Source organism: Folsomia candida, unplaced genomic scaffold, assembly GCF_002217175.1.
Source record: "Folsomia candida strain VU population unplaced genomic scaffold, ASM221717v1 Fcan01_Sc018, whole genome shotgun sequence".
NCBI classification, from domain to species: Eukaryota; Metazoa; Arthropoda; class Collembola; order Entomobryomorpha; family Isotomidae; genus Folsomia; species Folsomia candida.
Genome location: NW_019091210.1, coordinates 1,874,051 through 1,896,227, shown reverse-complemented (window position 1 = coordinate 1,896,227; position 22,177 = coordinate 1,874,051). Strand labels below are relative to the sequence as shown.

At 37.7% G+C, this 22,177-nt stretch overlaps 2 protein-coding genes and 2 long non-coding RNA genes across 4 annotated transcripts; all 4 read left to right on the top strand.

Moving 5' to 3' along the window:
- The first annotated feature begins 1,047 nt into the window (after positions 1–1,047).
- LOC110857448 (cyclopropane-fatty-acyl-phospholipid synthase) lies at positions 1,048–3,403 on the top strand. Its single transcript, XM_022106043.2, has 3 exons — positions 1,048–1,426; positions 1,638–2,069; positions 2,798–3,403. Exons 1-3 carry the CDS (start codon positions 1,048–1,050, stop codon positions 3,178–3,180), a joined length of 1,194 nt encoding a protein of 397 aa, XP_021961735.1. The 3' UTR covers positions 3,181–3,403.
- A 1,590-nt stretch (positions 3,404–4,993) lies between these two features.
- On the top strand, positions 4,994–21,144 carry LOC118438031. The gene is made up of 3 exons (XR_004836576.1): positions 4,994–5,003; positions 14,640–14,642; positions 20,776–21,144. It is a non-coding gene; the product is annotated as an uncharacterized LOC118438031 (long non-coding RNA).
- LOC110857339 lies at positions 5,422–6,648 on the top strand. The gene is made up of 5 exons (XM_022105948.2): positions 5,422–5,626; positions 5,730–5,921; positions 5,987–6,070; positions 6,134–6,255; positions 6,370–6,648. Exons 1-5 carry the CDS (start codon positions 5,571–5,573, stop codon positions 6,465–6,467), a joined length of 552 nt encoding a protein of 183 aa, XP_021961640.1. The 5' UTR covers positions 5,422–5,570; the 3' UTR covers positions 6,468–6,648.
- On the top strand, positions 9,471–10,356 carry LOC118438030. The gene is made up of 3 exons (XR_004836575.1): positions 9,471–9,818; positions 9,894–10,177; positions 10,245–10,356. It is a non-coding gene; the product is annotated as an uncharacterized LOC118438030 (long non-coding RNA).
- Positions 21,145–22,177: the final 1,033 nt, after the last annotated feature.

The following is a 22,177-nucleotide window of genomic DNA, read 5'->3' as shown; positions in this document are numbered from 1 at the left end:
AAGATTTATAAATTTTTAAGATAGATATAAATACATATACAATGAAATACCGTTTTTTTCGCACTCTAACGATTTTCGAGTTGAAATTTCCGTATTTCAGTATGATCGGTGCAAAATATTAAACCGGTTTCCAAGCCAGGAAGCTATTCATATGAATTTGTAGACATTCAAGTGAAGTGATCTTTTATGCAAGTGGAAAAATGGGTATGCCAGTTTAAGACAAACTCGTTTACAAACCAGACCTCAGCACTGTGTAAATTCTTAAATTGAGTACTTGTCATAAGTATATTGGGCATGTAAAGATTTGGCGTTGGTATGTGTAAAAAATATGTCTTAAAAATAATTTTTCTAATCGACGACAGGGCATAATAAGTCTTGCTAAAACATGTCACGTTAAAAGTACTCCAAGATTTTTACGAGCTTTTTTACGATTAGGGATTTTTTTGTACGACTCCTTTGTAGTCAGCTTTTCCTACGTGTAATATGCATGATATGATAACGTGTGTGCAATTATAATGTGAAAATAAAAAAAATTATGAAGTACTCCAGCTACAATGTACATAAATACACATGTAATACTAATACTAATACAAACTACACAATAATCACTTCTTCACGCAGCATTAGCATAAAGTAAATAAACCATTAAAAAACTAAAATAATAAATTCCTTTATCAAGTAGATAAGGGAACGTCCATATATTGCGTGATCATTTTAGTGGGTGGGTTGTCCAGGTCTTCTTGTCTTTCCCATGTTAAAATTCCATATCCCTTCTGTATGGGTAGTGTTTAATTTTGTTTCCTTCATCCAAAATTCATTCACTTCGAAAATCAATTTGAATTATTCATTCATTCATTCTTCATTTTGAAGTAATTAAATGAACGTGAACAGGTATGGTGTGTGGGTACTAAAATCGAGGATTTTTGACGCCGTAATATTTGCACGCTCTTTTATGCGTGCGTACCGGTTTGTCTCGTAGGAAACCTGTTTCTACATACATTCAACTGGGTCAGAAGAAATTTACATGCAAACCTCAGTTCATTTATTATGCTTCTTGCAACTGTTTTTTATGGCGCGAGACGATTCCTACACGGAAAAGGCGTCTTATTAAACCCTTCGAGTAAAAGTAGTGAGCCGGATGAAGCTTCATCGATCGCAGTGATTGTGACAAATAATAAATTCTACGCGAGAGTTTGCGCCTATGGAGAGGTGGCCTTGGGCGAAGGTTTCGTCCAAGGTTGGTGGGACTGCAGGGATCTGCCTGGTCTCTTCGGTCGACTTATGGACACGGCGGTAATCACGGAGGGGTCAAAATCCTACCGCAGAAGCTTGCCTTATCTGGAAGCTTATTTGAAATGGGTCCTCCTCAATCCACAACTTAATATGGAACATCTTCCCAAAAACTTTAAACTGCAGTATAATCTTCGTAAGTCAAGTTATTTAAAGTTATTTTAATGGATGGACAACATAACGAGCCGATACGGAAAGTTCATAGTCGACGGTAGGATGATCACGAAATCGCCGATCTCGGCTTTTGTATGCATAATTCACTATGCATAGATTTTTTATACGAAAAAGTCAGTCAATTTTATGCATAAAAATCCTTAAAATTTGAATTTATTCTACTAAAATTCCAGCCACGGGCTATCACCGATTAACCATGACGGACGGAGATGAACACGAAGCCATCCAAATGTCAGCCGCCTACTTTCCTACCGGAGTTGAGTCCATGGGTACCGCTCAAAAGCTTAAACTCTCCCTCATCACGGCCAAACTTCAACCGCTCGTGCCAGGCATGCGTGTTCTGGATATTGGCTGTGGTTTTGGAACCATGGCGAAACATCTGGCCGATAATTACCAAGTTGAGGTCGTCGGGGTAACAAACTCGCCAGGAATGGGACAGACTGCAACGGAATATTGTCGTGGAACCGGGGCCAAAATTGTGGTCGGGGATTGGAGTGAAATTCAGGGAACTTTCGATCGCATAATCATGATCGAGCTGGTTGAACATGTGGGGAAGAGGAATCTTACAAAGTTTTTTGACAAGGTGGCCGCCATGTTAAAAGATGGTGGGTAAACTTTGTACATATGTATACACAAAATTTAAGCTCTTTTTAGCTTTCTGAATTAAGCTCATAGTCTTTTCGGACTTTCATTATTTTTAGTGTTAGAAATTAGTTTTAAATGAGTTGGCCTTAAATGCAGTCCAAAATCATCAACTTGTGCAAAATTAAAGTTTTGAGCATTTATAAGATAATTTTAGATTAAATCGTATTTCTACCGAAATGCAATAATTGCGTAAAAAATAATGTTCCCCAGCTTTTCTACGACTCATTTAAATAAGCTTTCAATGAGGGTATTCATTATTTCTTCGTATCCGTAGTATCGTAAAATAGTTTACGAAGAAAAAACACGGGGTCAGGTTTCGTAAAAATCGTAAGCGTAGTAACGTGATTTTCGATGAGAAAATCTTACGGCGCTTACAAAATCTCGTAAGCGTCGTAAGTTATTTTACGATACGAAGAATACTAAGGATACGAAGAAATAATTAATACCCTCAATGAGTTTTATGTAGACCAGCTGCCGAAAAATTAGAAACTTGCAATTTTTTATTTCGTTGGAGTTTAAAAATTTATCTGAGAGTTAAAAAATGCTTGAAAATTAAATTTACCAAAAGTTGACGGATTTTTGTCCTTAATTTAACCCCAACCGATTTAAAAGTCTTGTGCAACTAAAATTTTACGGTTTCCAGCACAAATTCAAATGAGCTAAAAAACCTTTCACATTATTTTTCCAGATGGCAAATGTTTCATCCAGTGTTACGAAACTTCCGAGGATTTTCCCAGATTTGGAGAATTCGCCTGTAAATACATGTACGGCCCTAGTTACGCCCCCACCTTGAGAGAGCTGCTCAAATACACGGATGCATCTGGATTTGAGTTGGCTGAGTTGCATTCCTTCAAGTCGCACGTGGCCAAGTCGGTTTCGGTCGGTTTCCTGGAAAAAATTCAGGACAATTATTCTCAAATTGAGACCTTAGTGGGGAACGAAGTAGCGCGAATGATGCTGTTCGGATTTGCCTTGCAGGATCGAACCATGACCTGCGGAGTGGGAGGAATGAATCATTTGGTTCTTACAAAAAGGAAAATTCATAAACTGTCCAGGGTTACGGTAGCATAAAGTAAAACTTGCAGCTAATTATGTTAGAAATTATTTTTTATTAGCGTCATTCTAAAATTTACAAAAGTTGAGTGGCTTTATTTCTATTTACTCAAACATTTTAGAGATTTAAGTATACGCGCACAGAAGTTGTGTGACAATTATCACCAAATGCAAGTGAAGATACCATTAAACCTGTACCACATTTTAACTCTGAAATAAAACTCAAACTGGTAGGAGATCATTGTTTATGTGCCATTACTGCCTATATGCGTATTGCATATAAGTAATAATTATCTTGATTTATTTATTTTATTTATCTAGAAAACACAAGTATCGAACTTCCCCAAAAAGCAGTCATTAGATATTTATTTATTTGCATCCTCGATAAATAAATACTTACTTATGGAAGTAAATAAATGACTCGTTTAGGGGAAATTGACCCCTGATTGCAAATTTAGTATAGGATATGAATGAAATATGATTTTTTCTCGTTTATTGACCTACCGTCGTCAAACTTTCAGAGAGCAGTCTCTACATAGTGGGTCACGTAGGTCAAAGCATATTTGCTAATATTTGTCATATTTTTGGGTTTTGGGTAATATTCATATTCTGGATCAGATTTCGGGCCTTTCCCGTTCATTTTATCATTTTTGGACAAATTCTACATAAGATTTGCGTACCAAATCGCAAGAAAATTACAAAAAATTCCGTTTTCCCACAATGATTCATTTTGAGAAACTTGCAGAAATTTACATTGACTTTTGCCTAAGGTGATTTAATTCGACGAGAGTGAATTAAGTCACCCCAGAGCTTGTTGCATTGATAAAAATAGAGTATAACAAAAAAATTAATATAAAAAATTAAGCCAAAAATTGAAAAAATAAAGCCATATTTATGGTCATATTTTGGGGATTTTTATCGATCATCCATATCCGACGTCTATGTAAATAACATACAACATGACATGCAACAGGTCACCAGAGTAAATTGAATCCCACATAATGCATTGTTACATTTGACATCATTATCTGATAAGGTACATAACCGACCAGCACTGGACATATGTAAATTGACCATAGATGCAGATCATATCAGAAGAGTCACCTGAATACGAATCCTGTTAGTTGCATGAATTGAAGAATAATCTAGATCCAATTCACCAAGATCCTATTAATTAAAATCCAGTTGGATTGGATTGGGCTATGGATTATCCAAAAAATGGATATCCAGCTACATATTTATATTTAGCAGCCGACCGCTTGAAATCTTGTTTCTTATGGTTATACGCCCGTCAAACAGGGTATTCCGACCTGGGTTTTAATGGGTTGTAAATGAATAAAACCCACTGGGTTTTACCATGTTAAGTGGGTTTTATTTGTGTTTTAATGGGTTTTATTGGGTTTTAATCGAGTTTTACCTTAAAATTATATTCTAAAAGTTAAATACATCTCCTATACGTTAGAAGACGTTATGTCAATTCATTCTAAAGAAGTTTATTTCATTACTATCATAATATATGAAAATATTCGGAACAAAGCAACAATTGACTCCATTCTTTAGCATCACAGATTTCAAGTGTTGTAAAACAAAAATAATTTCCGAATAGATACAAATTCCGAATAATTTTTGTTAAATTATTACTTAAAACTATTAAAACCCAATAAAACCCATTTAAACCCAATAAAACCCAATAAAACCCAATTAACATGGTAAAACCAATTAAAACCCATGGGTTTTATAATTTTTGATTAAAACCCTGGGTTTTTCCGAACCCTGCCGTCAAAAGTATCGTTATAACTCGACGAAAATTGAATTTTGAATTGAACACGGAAATTCCTTCAGTTTGTTGCATAACTCACATTTTGTGTACATTCTGGTATATTTAGGGGTCGACCCATAACTCGTTGCACACATTTGTAGTAAGAAGGTGTGATTAAAATAATGAAAAATTGGCTCCAATCGTAACTATCAATTTCATTGAAAATTATTGGTGATTACTAATTTGGCATAATATTTATTGGGGTGAAGGCTAGTTAGAATTTTAAAAACTAAAATACAGTATTATTTATAAAATGCATGCAACAAAACCGTCTTTACGTGAAATTTTCATAATTCTTAAATTACTTGAATCGAATAGGCCCGACTCAATTCGAGTCACATCCAGCACCAAGTCTTATCTATATGAAAGTGATGACTCAATATTGTCGCCTCTTCTATGCAATGCGTAGTTACAAATAAAAGTTAACACGGAAAGTTAACTTTATTTCATTACAACTTTATCATTTGATAAAGATACACAACTACATACGTTTCCCTCATGATCATCACAACTGTCATAATTTAATAATAATAATAATTAGTGGGTGGATAATTGGGCGAATTTGTGGTGGAATAATTCATTTGTAAAAATGTCAGAAAGATCCGCTATGTTGCAGCAAAGAAGGATTGACACAGCAGAAATAAGGTAGTGCAAATAATCATCGATTATTTTCCATAATTTTGTGAACTAAATATTTGATTGCTTTTAAAATATGTCTTTATAAGTATTTAATTATCTATTTAAATAGATTCAACTCCTGTACATTTACCTTCACAGACTTGGCGACCAGTTCCGCCCCAAGCGGCAGTGATAGAAACGTCTCAAAAGTAGATAAGAAACCCTCCACCTTTACAAAAATTGTGAACAAAGGCCGTGACCGCCTTGAGGTTTTGACCCGACATATGGATCATATCGCGGAAGGGCGAGTTCCAGAAAAACGGTAATTCTAAATAAGTAAAAATAGATATACATATGTATATATTAATCTATCTCAAACATTTTAAGCCTTCAGTCCTGCATTTTTCCTCCCGAACGAAAACTGGACATCAAAAATTACATTGCTCAACTTCCTTCAAAGCCAAAACTCGTGTGAGTAGTAATATTTTTATTGGGTTCTTTAATTAACGGGTAGATAAATTACATATTTTGTAGTTTCGTATCCTGCAATTTTGTGCATCGCCAGCCCACCCTTTGTGAGATAATTTATGGTTGGATAGTCAAGAACATTTGTGGCGGTGGGAGTTTCGAACTCAACCATTATTGTGATGACACATGTAAGTACCTGCCAATTTGGCCTAGCATAGGCCAAATATTAATACTAACAAATCGGAATGAAAATATGCATTTTAACTTTCAATTAACCAAGTAATTGTTTTATGTATTTTAAGACGTAATTGAAGTCGAGGATAAAACCTACTTACTTCACGACCTCTCCAGCATTGTGGCAAATATCATGGCCAAAATACAAGGATCACTGGACGTCTGAATTAGAATCAATTTGCTCATTTTATATACATAAATATGTTTCCTTTATACATTATAGTTAAATCAAAAGTAGTGTTTTTAAGCCTGTCTTCTGTCACTTTATACAACGAATGTTTGTTTTTTGCTAGCGTTATGTGACATATCAATATACAGATTAGATACATTAGTCATGTGGAAGTCAATATCAGTCGCATAAATGAACATTTTGCATGCATAATTGATTCTCGCATCATATGTAAAATAATATTTACATAATAGACGAAAGTTGGCATGTGCATTATTGTGCAGTGCATGTCAGGGTTTTCATCAGCTATAATAATTATGTAGTTCATTTACAATTAAATACATTTATCGCATTAATTTTCTTGGTATACATATATGCAAAATTAGTTCTTCATTACATGAATTTTCCAACGATTAAGAAAGGGAACCATCCATATCTTCAATTTCGCGATAAAAACTTTTGTGCCTCCCATAAAAACATCGCCCATTTTTTCAGCTGACCGCAAATGTTTGGATACATTTTTTCACCATCGCACAAACTGCCCCAAGAAGCAGGCCGTATTAACTTGAACTGCATAATTTACAAATTTTGCAAAGATTTTGCAAAACTCAAGAAATTGGAAAACTGGGATCGGAATTCGAGGCAGTGGCCAAATTTTTGCCTAAAATTGTTTTTAAAATTATTTCCGGGAATATTTGACCCAGATTAGACGATTTTGAGAGAAAACTATAAATTTGCGAATAAGTCGCACATTTTGGCGTAGATCTCGAAAACCACCAATGCACTCCCCAATATTATTACGGATTCTTCATGTACTGTACATGATGTACATACACTAAATTACGCAAATTTTAAGCTATTAAACTTGAAAATCGTTCGAGTGCGAACAAACGCGATCTCATTGTATATTTATATCTATTTTAATAAATTTCTGCAGATTTGTTTCATATGGTACAGCTTTAGCTACCAACAAATGCATGATGCGTCGCATATTCTCCGCATATCAAGCTGGAACTATATTTGCAACATTTACAACATTAGTAGCTCTTTCCGCACCTGGCAGCATATAAAATTTACACAACAATACAAATCTTAACTTGAAATAAATAAAATTTAAAAAACGAACAAGTAAAACGCAACCAACTAAAAACGCATATTTGTTTAGCTTACCTATTCAGTCATATTTACTGGCTACAAATTGCTACCAAAATAGCTGCACACGCTATTAGTTCGTACAAAATTTCTATTAATAGTTATAATCACTATCTCTCAACAATTTATGCGCAATTCTGCGAAAAGTTCAACCCCTCAATTTGGATTAATTATGAAAGCATGGCATGAACACAAATACAATCTTGCATGCATGCAACTTCCGGCCTTTCAGGGTTACACGTGTATTGTTATTTGTTTTTTTCCAAATTTTTACTCTATTTTTACTCCATATAAAACCGTGAGATCTAAAGCAAAGCTGTACATAATTTTATTAAACCTTCATCAATAATACGAATTCCTTCCCAACCATATTACAAACATGATGGAATTTCCTCTCCGTAAATTTTCCATAATAATCTGCCTCATCCTACCCCTGTGTCTTGCTGCTCCCCAAAAACCCAAGAAAATCGAGCTCAACCGACGCCTTGGTCACAACCAAGACAAGATCCGCACCATTCTTACCTCCATTCTACCAAATGACTTCCTCTACTACACCAACCGTTACAGTAGCAGTAACGATTACAACCCTAATTTCCGCCCCCGCGGGGTAAATGAGACGTCCGAAGATGACGCCCAACCCAACCCAACGATCGCCTGGATAAGCCTAAAATCCATAAGTGTCTCAGATCTAAATGACACCGACCGGGACTGCGTCAATTTAAAAGTTTCCGCCAAACTGGGCGTCGAATTCATGGATTTTCGCCTCGCCTTCGAAGCTCCTGACGGGATTAAATTCGTACAATTTTCGCAAGAAAACAACCACCTCTGGTTCCCCCGACTGATCATTGGCGGAGAACTGGTCGACCTCGGGGATCGATATCATTATCGGTCAAGTTACGATTTCCAACAGAACGCGAGAGCTTGGATAAGTCCGGAGGGCATGGTTTATCACGACCTGGCGATCGAGAGGCGTCTCACCTCGTGCAACAAGACAGCGGCGGACAATTCGTCGATAGAAGTTGAGATGCAGCTTAAAGACGATAAAGATTTGGTGGAGGATGTCCAACTCGAATGGGCCGAAAATAATGCGGTCACCCTGAAGGAGGAGACGGTCAAATCGTTTGATGAGACAAGATACAAGGTCAGCGTGACGAATGATAAGTGTAAACTGTTCGAGAACTTTGGATCCTTTGGGGACCAGGAATTTGGCTGTCTTACGACCAGCTTTGTCCTCACAAAACATACAGACTAGAATGGAAAAACAGGTTTTGTTATAATATGACTGACGGTAAAAAATTTGTTTTACTGACAAAATAAATATATCCACAAATGCGAAAGTATGCTTGAATTATTGAAAATTATATGTGCAAACTGTTTGTCAATGCCTATGGAAATTTTAATATTTAATAATTAAAATTATGTCAAACTATTCTTTCCAGCTAATTGCTTAATTATCAGACTTACTCGTACATATGTACATAAATGTTCAACTTATTTCCAGAAGGCAACATACTTTTTCACCTTGTGATTGAATCCTTCTGCATGAAACTCCTCGCAAAAATTCAAAATTTATGGCATAATGTATGCATGGTCCGCAAGGGAAAGCTGGTTATTTTTGTCCAGGAATTCGTCGAGTTTTGACTCGTTTCCGCTGGTCAAAAAACGCAACCTATTTTACACTACGCAAACCAACCCATGTTACGCATTACGTGTTCATTTCACACTTACTCTTAAGCAACTAGTGCGTGAGTAAGTAATAATATAAATAAACAATCCTGCACAACAGACGGTAAGCAACGAACTACATAATTGTATGTAGCACAAAATTTATTTGTTGTTAGGTCAGATAGCATATACATAAATATTATTATCCATAAAAATGCCCAGTTCGTCGATGCTTTAAACAGTGTCAATTGTGGCAAAAAAATTGAGGAAATATTGCGTAAATATAATCAATTATTTTCTTACAGATATGTATATACCAAATTAAATTAGTTTAAGCGAATCAATCTTTTGGGAATATATGTATGTACATACATACATACATCTACAAACTTGACAATAACCGAAATGAATATGGATCTGGAGCCAGCAAAGAAATGGGATTGCTCAAAGTGCCAAAAAACGTTTAAAACAGACAACGAGTTGACAAAGCACACGGTCATGCACGATCCTGATGCTAAGGTCAAATGTGAGGTGAGGGTACATACAAATTTGCAAAAAGCAAATCTAATTTTACAATCCCGATTTTTCCATTGCTTTTTTGCCAAGGTTTGCGGCAAAATTTCCAAAAACAGACTTTCCTTATCCTGCCACATGTCGACTATGCACAACAATCGGAAGCGGATACGTTGTGACGCTTGTCACAGAGTGTTTACCACTTCTACGACTTTAAGGCGACATATTGACGCCCTTCACAGCACGAGGGAACGACCTCGCTTTCCATGAACGTTTCTTGGCTGTGAGAAAACCTACTTAAACAAGGGACACCTTTCGGAACACGTTAGAATTGAGCATGCCGAGAATCCGGTCCGGGAAATTTGAATAGACACAAGGTAAATAAGTAAGCATGTTGTGGGCAAACTAGCTGACAAATTTCCAATGTAGGTACTGATTTTGCAGATAACGCATTTCCAAAAATCAACCCGCGACAGGTTACACTGTCACGTTTGTACTCAGGAGGAGTACGTACGACCTTTTCAATGCCAGATCTTGATGCCCTTTGGATATGTTGTAGGTCTATACGAGTGTAGAAAAAGTGAAGGAGGGTTAAGGTCCATGGGCCCTAGTTCGCCAGCCACACCCCTTTGAAGGGGCGCCCAATGCCAAACTAGCCGCACTAAAAAATTCGCCAAAAATTCAATTTTGCTCGGATTTTCAAAATATTTACATATTCTTGATCCCAGATAGTTGCTTTATCATATCCAACATCAAACCCAACTTTTTTGAAATTTCACACTTTTTCGATGCATACCCCTAATCAGAAGATTTTCAAAAATTTTGAAAATTTGAAAATGGTCCAATTTGATGTTGGATATGATAAAGCAACTATCTAGGATCAAGAATATGTAAATGTTATGGAAATCCGAGCAAAATTGGATTTTTGGCGAATATTTTAGTGCGGCTAGTTTGGCATTGGGCGCCCCTTCAAAGAGGTGTGGCTGGCGAACTAGAGCCCATGGACCTAAACCCTCCTTCACTTTTTCTACACTCGTATAGACCTACAACATATCCAAAGGGCATCAAGATCTGGCATTGAAAAGGTCGTACGTATTCCTCCTCAGACCTTCTTGCGTTGGGATATGGCCTACAAGGCCACATCCGAGTGGTGCATGAAAATCAGAGGAATTATCCGTGCGAATTTTGTGACAAGAGATTCTACAACTCATCAAACTTGAAGGTTCACGTGGAGGCGAAACATGCCGCGAATAGAGAGCTCACCTATGCCTGCGACAAATGCGAGTACAAGAGCCACTCGAAACCCAATTTGGCGCAGCATGGAAGACGTCCCAATGCAGCGAGGCATAAATGTTACTTCTGTGGGAAGAAATTTCTCATTTTTCACGAATTGGTACGCCATTGTCGAGTTCATACTTCAGAATAGTTAAAAGACATATATTCTTTATTCTTGTCTAATGGACATATCAATAATTTGATGATTAATTTAACTAAATTTGTGACATTCAGTTTAACTTCGTTGTAGAAAGGCTTGGGATGTTAGTTACAAATTTGTCTAACACTGTCTTATTTCGCTAAAATATTCAGCAAACGGTATTGCTATCCGAAATACTGATAATGGGTATGACCACTAAAACTCGTTAACCCTACGCAAAATTTTAAACTACCGAATCGAACAGTGCAGATTAATAATAGAATATTTAAGTAATTAATTAACACAGAGGACTTTAAGAAAATATTAATTTGTGTGGTTTTGCATTTTTGGTAAGTATAAATATGTACTTATGCAATGTGATAATAAATATGTGTATGTACATAATCGTTGGGGGAGCATGGCGTACACTAAATAATTTGGTAAGAAATATATAATTACTAGTCTCTTGTCTATTTACAGACAGATATCTGTATACTTGCCAGAATTGGTAATAACGTGCGACGGTGCGCAACTAACAAAACCTTATGATAACAGTTGCGAATTTTTACTTGTGATGTGAATACCTGATGAAAATATTTTTCCAAGTTGCATTATCATAATCAAAATCAACACCATGCAATTTTAGATTGCGGAAACCAAAAAAGTATTTTTGAATGAAGTACAATTTGAAATTAATTATCACTTAAAACGTTCTTAAGTATTTTCTCAGAGTCTGAGCCTCAGACCACGCAAACTATTTTTAATGCGGGGGGTATGATCTAATACTAAATAAATTAAGTTTTTTTTGAAAATATGCGAAAACAATATAAGAAACAGTAATAAATATATATACACACCAATATGCTTTTCCAATTAGCATTTAATATAATTCACCACTTTTATTTCTTCATAATCAGTTTCGACTGCCTAATTAAAAAACATTTCGAAATTTTTACCTATAACTGGCCACCTTTTTACTTCTACGAGCCGCATAGAAAAAAACCCTCTCTTGCCACAGAATTTAAAGCCTAACCCCCCACAAATTCTTGTACGCCCAGAAAACTACTTTCGTCACGTAATACGACGCTTTGTCTCCAAAACTCATAAAGCTCCACAAATTAACCGCCCGATTCCAGAACAGTGTAGAGTATCGCCTTAGCACTCGCTCCAAAGGGGACATTCAGAAGGGCTATGTTTTCCTCTACGCAACCGTGAAGGTTCCAAACCCTAAATGTTGCATAATTTTGAGGTAAAATTCCCTATCCGGGTTGAGGGCAACGTTGAACTCGTCCTTTAGACCGAGCATGCGCCCCGCCACGGCCCACAGGTGGATGTATCCGGAAATCCCGTCAGTTTCTGAGTCACCGGACAGACCCAACTTTTCCAGAAAGAGGAACAGCGAGTAGACTGAGGCATAGACGACGAAGGCCAGCTCGAACTGGGTGAAGAGCAGGGGAGGGCCACACCCCTTGAGGGATGTTGGACAGAGGGATGTGTCGATCTGTGCGGAAAACCTTGACATAAATAATGCCAAAATATATTTGCACACGTATCAATGCATGTTTGTTAATGATCGTGCTTATTTATTTATCGTAGTTAGTGCAGCACCACACAAATTATTTGGAACTTGTGTGACTCACGGAGTACAAATGTGTGAACATTAGCTAAAAAAATTTTACCTTTGCCAAAAATATGGTGTAAGGATGTTAAAGTCGCATTTAAATCAATCAACATCATAATAGTAAATACACCAAGAACACGCATAATTTGATAACCGAATCCGGTCCAGCCATGATCTTTTGACCTCAAGCATTTATTACCCACCTTATCCAAATCCTTTCTCACGACGCGCGCAAATTCTTCGTACCCTTCGCCCAACTCCAATCCTGGGTGTGGCACTTCCGGTAACGTGGCTGGTCTGGCGTACAATCGATGAAGTTTTCTCACCCTTTCAACTTCTCGAAAGATGTCGGAATCCTCGTCATACTTCTCCGAGAGGAACCAGCTCATCATGCTTTTCACTGTGGAAACATATCTCGGCCCCACACATCCCCTCCCCCCTTTGGTAAAGACTTCAAAGGAAAGAACCGCAATCGGCTTGTTGGCCAGGCCCATGAATGTGTTGACAAAGTTGAGCATGAGCACGACGAAGAAGTTGGATTCGACGAAACGACGCCCTCTTTCGGCCAGGGTGGCGTCAAACCAGGGGATGTCTGACGGAACCGTACAACCCTCGGGATTCCCATCCTGTCCCGTTGATTCCTTAATTGGGGATAGAAGTCTGGCTTCCACATTGTCATGGGTAAGGAGAGAAGCTGGTAAATTTCGAGGAGCCATTTTTGCAGGTTCTGTTTCAATATTTGGGAGGATTAATAAAGTCATAAATTTTAGAAATTTGATTAACAATGCAAACAATACTTATGTAATGCTGGAAAGTATTTAGGATTAGCTTCGAGGTCGGGCAATGTCTGGATCATATTGCAATAGTTGGGTAAGGTTTTTATTCGAGCTTGAGGTAGCATTTGTTTTTACAATCATTTCATTCATTTCATACAAATCGTAATCAAATTATAAAATTCATACTGAACTAACAATGGAGTTTCCCAACCGATTTGGCTCAAACTGGTGTTAATCGATCACAAATTTAATTAGTCTGAAATTTGCAAATGCAAATGCGAGGGTTTGGCAGAGATATTTGCATCCGAAGAGGAAAAAAAACCCGTAGTAAATTTTTAAAGTGTCAACTTTCGGCATGTTTTTGTTGTTGTTTTGTTGTTTTGTTTGTTTGTTTTTGTGCATCTTCTTTGTGCGCAAAACCTCCTCCAAACCTGCGCATTGGCAGATCGTACCATTTGCAAATTTCAATCTATTTAAACTTGTGATCGATTTGGTTTGGTCGAATCTGTGAGCAGAAATCTGTGGTCGGGAAAACCTTTAGAGGTCGCCAAAAGTCTCGTGGAACTTTTTGCTAGGGTTAGACAGCGCCCCTGATCGGTGTCTTTCGAATTTTGGTCCGTATTATATCTGCCGGTTGTCGGCCAAATGTTTAAAGGTCGCCAAAAGTCTTTTCACAGTGTAATACGGCACCTTTAGTTGGTGGCTTTCGAATTTGGGTCCACATTAAAGCTGCTGGAGGTCGGGGACAAATCTAAAGGTCGGCAAAAGTCTCTTCACTGGGTAACACGGCATATGTAGTAGGTGGTTTTCGAATTTGGGTCCTAATTAAATCAGCAGGTGGTCGACAAAACCTTGAAAGGTCGCCGAAAGTCTTGTGGAACTCGTGGAAGTCACGAAGGATGAGTATTTACTGAACACTTCTTCCACGGAAATGAGAGCGAGTTTTACTGGGTTTCTGGCAAAATTTCTTGGAAAAATTCAACTTGGTTGGGGCTCAGCCCACTTTGCTAGATAGATGGCTGTAATAGGGAGTCACCACTTGGTTTTGTAGCTCCGACAAACTGCGCAGTTTTCAAGGATCGTATAAATGGCGCCAAAGATAACTTTTGGTCGTACAATTTGGGAAGAAGGCACAACGAAGCTTTGGCTGGATATCTTGCTAATTTTTTCACAACATCGAACTTGGCATGCTATTGGCAGTCACCACTTGGATTTCTAGTGTTACCAAAATGTGAAGGTGTCCAAACCATACCTGTTCACATTCGTTCACTAAAGTGAGTTTGAATATTGAATATGTACGAATTATTCAAAATCTTTGAATTTGAAGGAATAATTATGCCCCATTCATTTATTGAATGAATATTGAATGAATAAATATGTCCCGGACATTTATTCAATGAATAATGAATGAATGAATAAAATTTTGAACTGAATGAATTGAATAAGGGATGGCTGAATGTAATAAATGAATTGTGAATAAATTTGGCTCTCATTCACTTCACGTTGAAGTGAATGAGCCTGTGATGTCTCATTCATTCTTTATGATTGTGGTCGAAATTCTCATGCTTTATGTGCATCATCATTGCGTGCCGGGAACTTCGGTCGGAGCATGGTGGGAGCCAGTTCAATATTCCAACACATTTTACATTAAAACCCGTGTTCCCAAATTAAAAAAAAATCGTTCGAAAACTTTATACGGAGGGATTTAATTTTACAAGTTAACAATTGCAAACTAGAGTAGTTATGACATCACAAGTTAACCCTGGCGATGGCGAAGCTGTCCACACGGATCAAGAAATCGTCGACCTTGAGCATGACTCTGAGGGAGGTTCCAAGGAACCTAAACTCGTAAAACAACCAGGTTTTGAAAAGTTGTCGAAGTTCCGTTTCTTCTTTGAGAAGCAGTTCAGCTACCTTGGACATTCAATTGAGTCCCAGAAGTTCTTTTCAACTTGTAAAAAGTGCACCGAAACTGGTAAAAAAAGCCGTGTTTACTCATTTGGTGCGAGCAACTTTAACGTAAACGGAAATCGTCATTATAGAGTACGTATAATAACTTTATATTCCTCCGTGCAATTTATTAAGTAGTAATTAAATTCGTTAATTGTATCGACTATTTTTTGCAGAACTCACACAAAGATGTGTCTTTGGAAATTGAAATCCCACGAGAAAATGATAAGGTGAACGAGTTTTTTCACTCAAATCAAAACAAATATAATAAAAACGACCCAATACAATCAAAATTCAACTCGAATCTGCAAGATTTGGTCTCTGTTGATGGACTCCCTTTCAGTTTTGTTAATTGGTTAGGATTCAGGAACTTAGTATCTGACCTTAATCCACGAGTTATAGTTCCTGACCGAGTGACCTTGGCAAGAAAATTAGCAAACACGGTCAACAAGATTCCATGTAATTTTGACTTACTCAAATACACATAAAACTATAATAAAACCTTTATATATGCAATTTTCCCGCTTGTGCGAATTCCAGGTAAAACCTAAAATTCACTCAACCACGTTCAGGATTACAATGTTCACATATCATCAGACATATGGACAAGTAGACAGGGTGACGGAATTATGGGACTTAAATACCATTATACTCAAAAAGATACGCAGAACCGAACATGGAAATTGGTGTCAAACGTCCTCTCAGCCGTGCAATTTAATGATCGCCACACCGGAGAAAATATAAAGCAAAAATTCCAGCAATCTATGGATTCATTAGGAATTAGCACGACCAAGGTGAATAGTAAGAATAAACATTCAATTTTGTTAATGATAAATAAATAATGCAATACTTTTAAACTCAGATCGGTTATCTTGTGACTGATGGTGCTAGCAATATGGTTTGCGGCTTTAGGAATTGTCAATTGCTAAGTATGGAATTCATCTAAACAATAAAACAAAATGGTACTAATTCGCTCAAAAAATTAGATAACAAGTACATACCGTATATATTTGTAATACAAATTTACGTGCAAGTTCTATTTGACAATTATGTTAATTAATAAATATTAGAGTGGATATTACCGATTTTAGACATAAATATTTCAAAAAGCCTCTACCTCTAAGAATCTTGGAAATGTTTTGACTCAAATGCTTTCATCATTACCTTGAAATTTATATTAAATTTAAAGTTGGAGTTCGCCCGCGTAACGCGGCAGATGCATATTACATAATAATTTGAACTCAAATTGTGGATGGACTACCATGCGCAAATTGTGAATACAAAAATAATTGACTAAACCGTCGCAAACATATGTAGCTAAAGGGTGAAATAAGTGTCATACATACGGCAAAATGAATATCATATTGTGTTTGCCAGTCGAAAATCCGTTAAAATGGGGGGTGGTTGCATATAATTCAAAAATACCTATAGTATATTGATCTTTCTACCCAACAATAAATTAAGGATTTTTTATGTGAAATTCGGTGAAATCGACGCGAATAGACCTTTCGCTTTTGGCTCATTTTGTACCTTGAATGTATTTCATGCGTAGCTTCAATTTCTGAAAAAATCTCATTTTACCCCGACCACACCCCATGGCCGAAGGGGGTGGTCATATTGGTCCCACAAGTTGATAGGATCCACCTCGGGTCCTATGCGTAATGTCGAAAACCGATGTCGATTATCTCGATCCGTCCAAACAAGGGATAAAAGTCACGAACGATGAATATTTATAGAACACTTCTTCCACGGATATGAGAGGGAGTTTTACTGGGTTTCTCGCAAAATTGCTTGGAAAAATTCAACTTGGTTGGGGCTCAGCCCACTTTGCTAGACAGATGGCTGTAATAGGAAGTCACCACTTGGTTTTGTAGCTCCGACAAACTGCGCAGTTTTCAAGGATCGTATAAATGGCGCCAAAGATAACTTTTCATCCGTTTAACCGTGAAATTTTTCCAAAACGATCACATTTAGTCCACAAATCAGACCCGAATGCAGTCTATCAAAATTAGTCATCTAAGCAGCCCTGGTTCCTCGTGCCTGTCATTTCCAAAGGGTAATTCACTAACGTCACATGCCGTTCTGTTCAGCTTACCAGCTCAAGATGTCAAAAATCATTAATATATCGAGGGCGTTACAAGAAATATGACGACTTATAAATCCGTCGTTACTTGGACACTCCGGGTTCGTGCAATTTATCACAATACATGCCAATTTATTGGGAACTTCTACATGGATGTGGGACCATCAAAACCCGAAACAGTATCCAGAATGGCTTCCGAGTGTAACAATTAGAATTTATAGTCACTATGAAGTTGAGCACCAAACATGAAAAATTAACCAACGTCACATGCCGTTCTGTTCAGCTTACTTTTCGCGCATAATGATCCCATACCTCGCTTTGATGCCTCGCCCATTTTCGAAACAAAAATCTCACACCAAAGGATGCATACAGTTGCTCCTTGTCCCATTTTTAAAAAACTGTCAGATATAGTGAAAACTGAAGCCCAATTGTAGCTTATCGAAAGAGCTCGTTTAAGCCTTACGGAAAACTTTCCAAGTGTCAAGTTTCTGCCTTTCAAGAAAATGTCATAATTTGAGAGAATGCTCGGTTCAGGCTTGTTCATGATTGTGGCACCAAAATTTGTCTTAAGGCCCCCGATAATCCACTTTTCAAAATACGGTAACTTTAGTCAATACTGATATCCGAATAAAAGTCTATCAACGGTGGTCATCATAGCCCTCAAGGCGCCCTAGGTGCACATCTGGTCCTAAATAGGCATCTTCCGAGAAGTTGGGAACAAATCTCCGACCTTGTGGTTGGGATATGTTATTTCTCAAAATTCGTGCATGAAATTTTTCATTTGGATAGATGAGATTTTTCCAACGTGCGCAGATTTAGTAAAAAAAATTATATCCAAATGTGACCTATCAAAAGTAGTCATCTAAGCATCACTGGCCCCTAGTGCCTGTCATGTTCTAGGTTTACACTTTTCAATTGTAGAAAATACATAAATCGCCGTGATGCCCTGGCCCGCCCCTATTACCTTCCGTCTCAAACGACGTAATTTTTCTGAACTTTGACATAGGATTAAAGTTAGGGGCCTGGGTCTACTCTAAATCTCACAAACCTTTGGAGCTTTCAAAAGTTTTGATTTAATATATTGCAGAAAGCGATCGTGCTTCAAGGTATAGATCTGCATGTATAGTCAGGGCTCCCAATTTTCTCACGGATGGAAATATCTCAATGTCACTTCAGTTTCTTATTTCTATATAGTTTAGGCATTCAATGTATATTGAAGTTTGTAAATTCACCAATTGATCCGGGGGAACAGTTAGAATAGTCCTCTTTTTTCCGCAATATGAGCACGAATAAGTCTTCCGCGCTTCGTGCACAACATTGATGTGGCGTTGTAAGTTCGATTTCAGGGAGGAAGTTACAGGACAAAGGTGACACTGGAAAACCTCTCGGCTCGATTTTTTCAAGTGTGTCATCTGTAAATAAACATGACTTGCATTTTTAAATAACAGACTCCCAGCTGGAAGTTATTCGTGTAAGAGTCTCTTATGTAACAAATCAAACCAGAACTTTTTGAAATATTTAATCTCCAGATAAAATATTTACCTCGTGACCCGTCAGGGCCGATTTTTGGGTGAAACTCCTCCAACAAGTGGCACACTTAAATGGCTTCTCGCTCGATTTTTCAGGGTGTGTAATCTGAAAATATTTAGTGGTCTGATTAGATTTTTTACAGAAGACACTGCCAAGCTATGCGTGTAAAAATTCAAACTTTACTGGGGCATTGTTCCCAGGTAAAATATTTACCTCATGATGAGTCAGGGCCGATTTGTCCGCGAAACTCTTCACACAAGTGGAACACTTAAGCGCTTCTCGTTCGTATGGGTGGAACTGTTGTTCCCTAGATCTGACATCGTTTTGAATTCTTTCTCGCAAAGGGTGCAAGAAAATCGGGCAGGATTCTCGACATGGTCAGTTTTCACGTGCTGCGAAATGTATCTTTTGTTTTTGTAGGTTTTCTCACAACCGGGAAACGTGCATGGGAAACGGGATGGGTCCCCCATGCTGTGGATAGCTTCAACATCGTTGGGTAAATTTGTAGTGGAGGAGCACACCTGGTCGCTAATGTCCGAACTGGTGGCTTGGATTGTTTCCGTGTGAGCGGGTATTATAGGGGTTTCCGAAATATTTCTGTGATTCTAAACCATAGTTTCATAAGATAAGTACATAACAGATAAGTAAAAATAAAATTAGCGTCCATCTTCTAAATTAAGATAATTCCTCACCTCACGATTCACATTCGCGTCGGGGTCATGCGTGACGGGAAGCTGAGCATAATTCGTATCAGATTCGAACATTTCTAACCACTCATGGCATTCCCAATTCATTCCTTGATTAAAATCCATCTGGACTCTGTGAGTATGTATTTAATTGTCCAAACGGTGATAGTTTAATCTGCAAATATATCCCCGAGTTTGTTCACAATGTGTTAAATACATAGGATTCGGTCCAGAAGTAAAGAAACATTTGAAAAAGTATATTTATTTGTATGAAAGAAAAATTGTCACTGAGTTGGAACGCGGTAGTTTTGTAGTCCATGCGATTGACTACCCGAATCTGAAAACCAGAAGTCGATATCTCGAATAGTTCAAAAATGAGAACACAAAATTCAGAACACCTCGCAAAAAGAATTTGCCAATACTACGAAAACGTGTGCGGGCGCGTACGGAAATTGGTTTATAGCCACTTTAAAAGCGAAAAAAATTATAGAGGGACAATTTGCAGAATTTTAGATAGGTATGAGGAGAGGGGGAGTGCTAAAATCAAAAAACCAAATGGCCGTCCTGCTCGTGTAATGACCCCCAAAGTGATACGTAAAGTTCAGAGGGAATACCAAAATAACCCTGGGATATCAGAACGTAATTTGGGCTGCAAATTGAAAATAGCCAAAACAACTTTGCATTACATTAAAGCTAAGAAGTTGGGGATCAAATCCTATAAGGCGACACCTGCACCAAAGTACAACCAAGGTCAGCAAAAAAGAGCAAAGACCAATTGTCGGAAGATTGCTGAAAAACGACTCAAGCATGACGTGCCTGTGATTCTGGTCATGGATGATGAGACCTATTGCTCGGTTGATCCAGATGAAGTCCCTGGGAGGAAGTACTACTCATGTACTAATAAGAAAACGGAAGCAGATTCCTCTTTGTTCCTGTAGCCATTGAAACGATAGGAGTGTGGGGCAAAGAGGGCCTGTCCCTTATCAAGGAAATCGGATCAAGGATCACGATCGTTACGGAGGAGAAGAGGGCAACATCATTTCTCCTCCAGAGGATGAGTATTGCAGTGCAGCGTGGAAATGTGGCTGCTATTTTGGGATCTCTTCCAGCCGGACGAGAGTTGCATGAGATTTTTTACCTTTAGGACAACTACAATTAAGAGTTTTTTTAATATTCAGATAGGGACACTTATGTACGGCGCTGGTCGTTTAGCTTTTTCGAAATACATATATGTAAAATGATTTCATGGATATGTGCAAAAATGCAATAAAGTATGTAGAAAACGGTTAAAGATTCCTTCAAATACAAACCGAAGTCAAAATTTCCCTAGAAGTACATGATATGGCAAGCATTGGACTCAGAGGGAAACGTCTCAAAGCCGTTCGTGACCACAGCCACCATGACCTCGGAGTGGTATTTGAATGATTGTGTAAAGAAGATCTTGATCCCTTTTATCAATAACCGTAACGTATTTTCTGGCCGGACATGGCAACATGTCATTATTCAAAAGTTGTTCTGGAGTACCTGCGGTCGAAAAAAAGGATAATGCACCCAACGTCCCTCAGGCAAGACCAATTGAACGATTTTGGGCATTATGCAAGAGAGAATATAGTCGTCGATCAAAACCAGCCAAGAACTTGAGAGGATTCCGTCAGATTTGGACACGCATCTCAAAAGAGGTAGCGAGGAAGAGTGGCAAAGCATTTATGGGGACCGCGAGGCAAAAGATTCGCCAGATAGGAAGGATGGGGTTTATGGACCGTATGAAGCAAAATATTGAACGCTAAGGACCTTGTTCTTAACCCCTAAAAATGTCATTGGAATTAATTAAGTTTTCCGGATTTTACAGGCATTTTTCAAAGGTTTCTTTCTTTCCTGATCGCACTCTATTATTAGAATTATCAGGGATGATAAGGCAATTGACACTATTGATTCGAACACCACTTCATGGACTCGCTGCAAAAAAATAGAAGACACAAATTTAAATAAACGGTTAGAAATTTATTCGCATGATAAATTTAATTTCCTATTCCTTCAAGATAGGGACGCCGCCGCAAAATCACAAAAAAATTTGCCGCCCCCAAAATTAATCAGCGTCGACCTCTGGTCCGAACATATATTATGCAACATTTTTTTATGTACAACACGTCTAATACTTGCTAAGTCAAAAAAGTTATTTAGGTTTCATTTATGAGATGAAAGGAATCATTCTATTCTCTCATTCCACTTTTCTTCCCTTCATATCAAATAATAGTACTAGCCTAAAAGCCCGTCTTAAAGACGGCCCAGAACTAAAGTTTTAGAACCCACCAAAACC

What these genes read in the sequence shown, in the direction of transcription:
- LOC110857448 (XM_022106043.2), top strand. Translation starts at nt 1,048, where the DNA reads ATGCTTCTTGCAACTGTTTTTTATGGCGCGAGACGATTCCTACACGGA. An exon ending in TAAACTGCAGTATAATCTTC is followed by an intron (nt 1,427 to 1,637) that starts GTAAGTCAAGTT and finishes CTAAAATTCCAG; the next exon opens with CCACGGGCTATCACCGATTA. An exon ending in GGCCGCCATGTTAAAAGATG is followed by an intron (nt 2,070 to 2,797) that starts GTGGGTAAACTT and finishes TTATTTTTCCAG; the next exon opens with ATGGCAAATGTTTCATCCAG.
- LOC110857339 (XM_022105948.2), top strand. Translation starts at nt 5,571, where the DNA reads ATGTCAGAAAGATCCGCTATGTTGCAGCAAAGAAGGATTGACACAGCA. An exon ending in GGGCGAGTTCCAGAAAAACG is followed by an intron (nt 5,922 to 5,986) that starts GTAATTCTAAAT and finishes AAACATTTTAAG; the next exon opens with CCTTCAGTCCTGCATTTTTC. An exon ending in CCTTCAAAGCCAAAACTCGT is followed by an intron (nt 6,071 to 6,133) that starts GTGAGTAGTAAT and finishes CATATTTTGTAG; the next exon opens with TTTCGTATCCTGCAATTTTG.